The sequence below is a fragment of the Nanorana parkeri genome, unplaced genomic scaffold (genome assembly GCF_000935625.1).
Source record: "Nanorana parkeri isolate BGI_ZX_2015 unplaced genomic scaffold, ASM93562v1 scaffold3544, whole genome shotgun sequence".
Taxonomy (NCBI): domain Eukaryota; kingdom Metazoa; phylum Chordata; class Amphibia; order Anura; family Dicroglossidae; genus Nanorana; species Nanorana parkeri.
In genome coordinates, this window is record NW_017309812.1 from 10,138 (window position 1) to 18,681 (window position 8,544).

The window sequence follows — 8,544 nt, forward strand, 5'->3', positions numbered from 1 at the left end:
CAAGTTAGCTGATTCCAGGTTTTTCTCAGCCCTGTCCCAGCGGTTTGTCCCAATGGAAAGTCATGGGACTGAAATTTGAGGATTGTGTTTATTTAATAAGCTGCATTAACATACAATGGTTCAGTCACCTCTGAATGGATGAGACCCCTAAACGTGTCCGCTATTGTAGCTCATCTCCCAAATATCTCTGACTTCCTTACTTGGCTTTATTTTTGTTTAGTTCAGTTTCTAATTTTTCTCTAATTTATACATTTCTATCTTTGTCTCCAGGTTTTGATGCAGACATGTACTTCAATGATCTAGTTACAGTTGTCCTCTCCGTTGTCACCTTTTTTCTGGCAATTTTTTTATTCGGTCAGAAGAAAAAAGTTCATCCAAATTATCCTCCTGGACCACCATGTTTGCCTATCATTGGAAATATGCACCTTATTAATGTGAACAAACCTTACTTAACGTTTCACAAGGTAAGATCTTGGACTTTCAAAGGCGTGGGTAAAGTGTATGTAAATGGATTCCTGCTCATTAATGAAGTTTTTGTAATAAGGAATAATTATAATATTACTTAGTCTAGTTGTGAACTGTTGGGTATTGTTGGGAAATCTCACTCATGGAGTCTCTGAGAATTCTACGAAAACCAGCTTCCCAGGCAATTATACTTATGAGCACTGACACATTGGGAGGTCATGAGTACCCTCATACCTAGTAACCCAGATAGCAAGAATAACTTGCCACAAACTTGTGTTAGGGTTAAATTGTAATTCTTGCTAACATGCTGCACACATTCCTGGCAAGTTGTAGACTTGCAGAACAATCGCAGCACAAGTTCTAGTTGACAATTTTTGAATTTGTAGCAAATTTGCTTGGCAAGTCTACAGCAAGAGTACTGCAGGTATTAGCAAGAGCTTTGCAAGCTCGCTGGTCTGGAGACTTGCAATGCAGACTTGCTGTAATTGTGCAACAAAATTGTGAAGCTTGGCAAGTCTGCAATAGTTTAGCAAGTCATTTTCAAACTCGCAGCACAATTTCTTGCTATCTGGGTAACCTCACTCTGTTAGTGAGGGCTCAAGCAGTGGTTGTAGGTGGTGTGGGATTATGGCTCAAGTTGTCCTAAATTATCCTCCTAAACCTGGATATGTAGACTCTAGGCCTGCTCTGACTCCATCTGTTTATTACCCAATACCCATTAGACCAGGGGTGCCCACAATTTTTGTGTTAAGATCTACTTTTCAAATGACGAGCTACATGAGATCTACCAATGAAAAAAAACCTCCCTCGCTCTCTCTCTCTCCTGGCTGTTCTCCTCGTTCTCATGGCTGTCTCTCCTCTCTCTCCTGGCTGTCTTTCCTCGTTTTCTCTCCTGGCTGTCTCTCTTAGTTTTCTTGGCTGTCTCTCCTTGCTCTCTCCCCTGGCTATCTCTCCTCGCGCTCTCTCCCCTGGCTGTCTCTCCCTGCTCTCTCTCCTGGCTCACCTTGCTGTATGTTGCAAACAGTGCAGTGCAACAGGCTGTGTAAACTAATATTCTTTGATGTAATACATAGCACTTCAACCCCCAGTATCCACCAGAAAGGTGTCAGGGAGCTTGGCTCAGCAGACTCAGGCTAATAGGTAATCATGTGTGCACAGCTAAATAAATATACCAAAATGGAATAAAGGGGCCGCCATTCACTCCCTTCGTGATCTAACAGCATCAGCTTTGAGAGCTACTGGTAGATCACCATCTACCTATTTAAAAAATTAAAGCGGAACTGTGAAGCTACTCCGAAAAACACCACCACCATAAGCACCCCCACCAACACCCGCAAGTAATATATAAAAATACAAGTAACAATTATATCCCGGAGACAACAGGGCAAACCCTGGGGAGCAGGACAACAAGGGGGGAGCCACTGATCAAGAGACCTCAGGGGTAAGGGTCAGGAGTCAGGTCATGGTCAGGGTACAAGGCAGGAACAGGATACAGTATACAGGCTATGGAAACAATACTGAAGCACAGGCCTCCTGCAAGGAGAGGCTAAATACCTCCCCAGACCAGCACCAGGTGGTGACTAATTGATGGGAGACACTCACAGGTGAGCACCGGAACTGCAGGTTCCAGCACCACAGTGCCACCCAGAGGTACTGACTGGAGGCACCTGCAGCTGTGCACTGGAACTTCAGGTTCTGGTTTCAGCGCCACAGTGCCATCTGGAGGGGCTCCGGTCCCTGACAGGAACCAGACCCACCAATGTCTCCCAAAACAGATACTTTCAAAGCATGCCAACTATCAAGGTTGGTAGTGTGCTTCTTTCAGCTCTGCACCGAATGTTCAAGCCCTCAAATGGCTGGTGTCATAGCTGATCACATATGCAACACCATGGAAGATGGCACCTTCCTTGGCTGTAAGGGATAAGAGTTTGCAGTTCAGCTCAAAATTCATAGATGAGAACAGTTTTAACCGCAAAATGAATTGCTGTTTTGTTTGGCCATCTTAGACTGAGTTTGCACAACACTGCCCCACAACACTGTTTAGCAGGAGGAGGGACCTGATCTTTCCGTGCTGCCAATTAATTTTTAATACAGGTCTTCTCCCCAGCCCCACCCTGTAACTGGACACTTAAAGGAGAACTATGAGGCGAGTGAAAATCACTCAGCCTCATAGTTCTAACCGACCTGTGACAATGAAACTGTCACAGGTCTGCTCAATAGAGTGGGAAGTGAGCGAACACATACTGTTGCTCGCTCACTTCTCGATCCTGTCTCGATCCTGTCTCTGTAGAGAGCAGTGACTGTCACTCACGGCTCCCTGCAGGGATTCCCCCCCTCCCCTGTCAGATCCTCAAGCGCTGACTGGTTCGGACAGTGGCTGTAGCTCGCGATATACTGAGCTTTGGGTGACGGGAGGACGCTGGTTTGTTTCCCTCCATTCTTGTTCCTTCTCCAAGCTAGTAGATGGAGCTCCCACTGTCCCTTGTGATCTCTTACCGGACAGGAAATTGAGGGAAGCAGAGCTGAGAGAGTTGGAGCTGTTTGAAAACATGTGCGGAAAATGTAAAGAAATACTTTGCTGGGCGATGTGTATTTGGCCTGGATTCATTTTAATTTGTGTTTTTGATTATTGCTTAGAGTTCACTTAAGTGGAAAAATGTCCTGAACCACACAATTCCCCTCTCAGTCACCGAACAATTCTGCAACTCAGCTATAAATATTTGTACTTTGTGTACTTTTGTACTTTTGTACCTTAGGACCCGTTACTTCACAAATAAGAGTTTTTTGTGCAATCACGCTTTTTTCTTTTTTTTAAAGCACGATAATGCTGATGCCAGTTCACATTGAATACATTGAATTCAGTCCAAATGTGAGGGGTATCAGAGGACACGCACGGATTAACTGATTCTACCTCTTCCCCTATTGTAGAGAACTACTAGGAATACTTCTTTAATCCTCAGGTTCTTCGTAGATTGTCGACTCCACCACAGACATACTCAGTCTGAGTGAAGTCTGTTGGCAGAAAAACATTTCCTAAGGCAGCGGGTAAACTAATCACAGTGGTGGACTCTCAGCTTGATAATTGTGGAATAGTAGTGTCAGGCAGTTAACTGAAATATACTGTCAGCTTCTATGAGCACAGTGTGATCAACAGTCGTACTTTTAGGGGAACTTACTACCGTATTATTGGCAGGGCCGGATTTCCCACAAGGCCTCCGAGGCCCGGCCTCGGGGCAGCAGGGAGTAGAGGGGCAGCAGGGGTGTGGAATTCCTATCTAATTATTGGCTTAACTGGCTTAGCAAGTCTTTGGTGTAGCCTGTGGACACCTGACATGAATATCCTTGTTCCATGGCAGCGATGTACCAAGTAGTGAATGAAGGATAGAGAATAACAGTTCAGGAGTTCCCACATTCTAAAAAAAAGTCAGCTATTGCAGATACTTGACATATATCAAAGAAGGTTCCTTTTTGTATGGTATAACTCAGAATACATACAGAACTTGCCATCATAGTATGGTCTGCTGGTGACTGCTGGTAGTTTAGAGAAGGGTTAGTGTATCGTACCACATGCCGTGTCCTGGGGGCCAAGCTGCAGCCTTCATATCTGCAACATTGCTCTTACTTGCCCAGTCCAGAAGGGAGTGTTGACAGGTCCATCTTCAGCCACTGGTAGAATTACACCATAGCATGGTTTGAGTGGTAGAGCCCTGCATGGGGCTTCTTATCTACTTATCCATAGGTAGGACCCAATCAGCATCTCTGCTATAGACAATGTCTGGCTGATTGAACTCCAGCCTAAAGTTGCCTGCATAGTTTCAGTGCTAACATTGTATGGCAGATCTAGTGATGGGACCAGTAGAGTGTCTCTTCTCATCTTATCCCTCAGGAAAGTAACCACCAATATCAATGGTTTTGCTTCAGCTGTCTTCTTCTTGCTGACCAGCAATATAAGGCGGCATTTTTTCTCAAACTGACTGTTGGAGGGCCTTTTGTCTTCAACTGAGGGCCAGTTTACAATGTCATTGGCCACTGATGTAAGGGAACACTGCTCAGCTGACCACCAATTGACAGTGACTCTAAACTCAGGATTTAAAGCTTAATAATGCATTCAAGTACCGTAACTATTGTCAAAAATGTATCTTATTTGTGTATCACTCGGCTGTAGATCATCAAATCATCCCTGAATTGGTGCTGACACTGTCCTTCCTTCTGGAGGGGGGCTACTTTTGTTCCCTATGGTCCTTGTGTGTGCTGTAAAGTAGTCAGCGCTTCAAGCTCACTCCCTGGATGGACTACAATCTCAATACAAATTAGTAAACTAAACCTGAGATTGTAGACCCTCACGGGAGTGAGGTTGGAGCGGTGACTACTTTACAACACACACAGGGACCATGGGGAACAAAAGTAGCCCCCCTCCAGAAGGAAAGACAGTGTCAGCACCAATTCAGAGATGATTGGAGCATCTACAGCCGAGTGATACACAAATAAGATACATTGTTGTTAACCATTGTTTTTTTTTCCAGCTTGCTGAGAAATATGGTTCAGTGTACAGTGTACAGATAGGACTTGAGAAGATGGTTGTGCTGTGTGGCTATGAGACGGTGAAAGACGCACTGCTAAACCAAGCCGAGAAGTTTTCTGGAAGACCACATGTGCCCGTTTTTATGGACATAACCAAAGGACATGGTATATATACATGTTTTTATGTATCCTACATACATTGTGACTAATATAATATACAAAGAACTATAGCACATACACACTAGTCATACAAACAGATTGTAGGGTGTGTTGGCAGCGGTTTGATCTCCATCGGTCCAACATGCTTCATGAACGGAGTAACAATCAGTAGGGCCTACATTTCCTAAACAGCTTTTGAGTGGAACGCTGTACTGGGCATTTTAACTCTTGCTAATGGTACAATTAAAAAAGACATCTCTCACTCCCCTCATCACCTACATTTTTTGATTCGCATTACACCCAAACCTTTTTGGCCAGCGCTACTTCAAAACACAGGGGTGTCTTAATAAGCTTCCATAAATCCGCCCATTTCATATGTGACAAAGAAATTGCAGACCCAGCGGGAAGATATCTAATTTTAGTCCTGCCTTAGACAAATCATCCTCTAATCCCTCTCCCTCATCCCCATCTACATCACTACGTAATCTTCTCACTCAATACTCCCTAACTGATGTATGGCGCGAACTGCACCCCACTACCAGTGACTATACCTTCTTCTCCCCCCCCTCCCCCCACAATTCGTTCTCCAGGATCGATCATATTTTCACATCACCTTGAGAGACTCTACAACGACGCAGTTTCACAATTTCAACACCACCCTTCTCCACACAATAGACTTCATATGGACAACGCCAAAAGGGACCTCAACTTACTCCTCACTTATTCTGCCGATAAACAACTTTGCCACACCCAACACAGTTACTATATGAAAGCAAATAAGCAAAACACCATGCTTGCTACTCGATTCCGGCACTCTGACCCACGCCATAAACCCTAAACGACATCCGGCAACATCACATCCAAACCCTCCCTTATCTTGCAAGAGTTCGAAAAACACCTTACTCACCTGTATAATGCTGAAAATACCTTCTCCACCCCTCAAGCTGATAATTTATATCCCCGATCACGAACGAGGAAGTTCAACAATCTATCAAATCCCTTAATGGTTTCTCCCCTCTATACTACCGAACGTTCTCCGATATCCTCATCCCTCCCTTGACTGCCTCCTTTAACGCCCTCAGATCAGGCCAACCCTTGGGCCGCGATTCCTTATCAGCCACTGTGTGCAATGTGCCAAAACCACAAACTGATTCCACTCACTGGAATAATTATAGACCAATTTCCCTACTAAACATAGACGGTAAACTCTTGGCTAAGATCCTTGCGAACAGGCTCAATACTGGTATTGGTCAACTAATCCACAAAGACCAATTGGGCTTCATTCCCTCCTGACAAGCTGTAGATAACATTCGCAGAGCCACTCTTATCACCCACATTGCTAAAAAACTGAAAATTCACCTGATGTTCCTGTCTCTGGACATCAAAAAAGCCTTTGATTCTCTCTCCTGGCCCTTTCTTTTCTATATCTTACATAAATGGGGGTTCGGTCCAAATTTTACGCAATGGGTTTCATCTCTTTACACTAATCCAACGGCCACCGTGAAATATGCAGGCTTTAAATCAAATCCCTTCTCCATAGGCCAAGGCACGAGGCAGGGATGTCCCTTGTCTCCCCTGCTCTTTGCCTTAGCTATTGAACCACTAGCCCAACTAATCCGTGACTGTGACGGACCGCCTGGTACCCCGACTGGGTACCTCCATCAGAAATCAGCTTCCTCTCCGCTGGAACCCGAATTCCAGTGTCCTCAGCCCAAACCTGCCTAAATATTGGACAGAACTAATATATTAGGACAGAACGCTAACCTCCTCAATCTTCAGACAACACCAATGTTAAGGTGGAAACCAAGAACTGCTTTATTGAGGAAGAGCACACAGAGTTTATACCTCACAAGATCAGACAAGCATTCATTGTTACATGGAACAGTCCCCTCCCCCAGACAGCTAGGTGCCGCATGAGATTGTCTAATTAGAGAAGAGCTTAATCCCATCACTGTAAACAATGGCCCCTCCAGACAGCCTGCTGCCTTTACTGAACACAGTGGTGTGTGTCTGTAATGGCGGGGGAAACATGCAGTATACCCATTCCGCACATATCCTAGGAGAATGGTTCCATGTAACCCCAAGAGATCTGAGGGGGGTCTCCATAGTCCTAGATCCATAACCCGTAGAAAGGAGGCTAGCCCTCCGGTTCAGTCCGTCACATTTCTCCCCTCCCAACAGTAAACTAACCAGGTACCAGACCACCAACTGGTCTGGACCTGTGTTAGTCGGGCAAGATAAATTCAAACGCTCTTCCAACTGGTCCGCTTGACTCTCCTGCAGGAGAGTGATGCCACCCACATCATCTCCTGGGTAAACACACTGCCACTGGGGAACGAGAACGCTGACCTCCCCTCCCTGGAACTCCGGATGCCACTGTGGAGAAGTGTCGGGTGCACTCTCTCCTGGGAACATTTTCACCTGTTGGGAAGAAATGACAGCTGTACCTTCTCCCTGATGCTCCATCTGCTGCTGGAAGGAGAGGTCAGCTACCTCCTCTCCCTGGGACTCACTCTGCCACTGGGGAGAGAGGTCGGCTACCTCCTTTCCCTGGAACTCCGTCTGCCACTGGGGAGAGAGGTCGGCTACCTCCTTTCAAATATTTTCCAAATTAAATCTTCTAGTCAACTGTTTGTGTAAATCACAAGGTGATAATCTAAAAAAACTCCAAATGACTAATAAAGTAGCAAACGTCCTGTGTCAGTGTAATATTGATTCTGATACTCGATTTTATTTGTTTTTATGTGAGTGTATTTTTTTAAATAAAATCTTTTTATGCATACGGGGTGCGCTATGATTTCCACTTCTGTCTTTGAGAGATCTTTTTGAGATGAAGTTGTGCTGTCGGTAGAGGAGAAAAACGTTAAGATCAGGATTGGTCTCATCTGAAGGAAGGAAGATCACAGCTTCAAATAGTGTGGGTGAAAGAGTTTTACCCTATAAGAAGCGTTTTGAGACCCAAGGGTCTGAACACGGAGGTGAGAGGCTTATTTATCAGAGCACTGGTGTTTTTTATGAGCACTTCAGCAAAAAATACACACAAGAAATTACAAGAGTGGGCAGTGACGCACAAAGAAAGACTAAGACAAAAAAAATTTATTTATTATTTTTATTTTTTTTGGACACTTTTTTCAATTATGTGTTTCATTCACTAAATAGTTCACTATAATATTTGGTTTTTGCACATATATGTTTACTTGTTGGGTGATAGCGCCGCTTCACATGTTTGAGTAATGTAACTATAAAGTCTTATTCCGCTCAGGCCCGGATTTCCCACAAAGCCACAGAGGCTCCGCCCACCGGCTCCGTAGTGTGCGGCCGCCGGCCAACCACGGCGCAGCGGGCCTCAACTCCTCCCCCCAGCTGTCAGATGTAGGGCGCGAGGTAGGAATCCACCGG

The 8,544-nt window shown here is 44.9% G+C and overlaps 1 protein-coding gene across 1 annotated transcript in view; it reads left to right on the forward strand.

Annotated features, from left to right (window-relative positions):
* Window positions 1–284: 284 nt before the first annotated feature.
* Window positions 285–8,544, forward strand: part of LOC108803263 (cytochrome P450 2K1-like) — a 22,525-nt gene continuing 14,265 nt past the window's right edge. Inside the window, exons 1-2 of the mRNA XM_018575095.1 lie at window positions 285–464; window positions 4,989–5,151. Coding sequence (XP_018430597.1) covers window positions 285–464; window positions 4,989–5,151 — 343 coding nt within the window. The remainder of the gene's footprint in view (window positions 465–4,988; window positions 5,152–8,544) is intronic.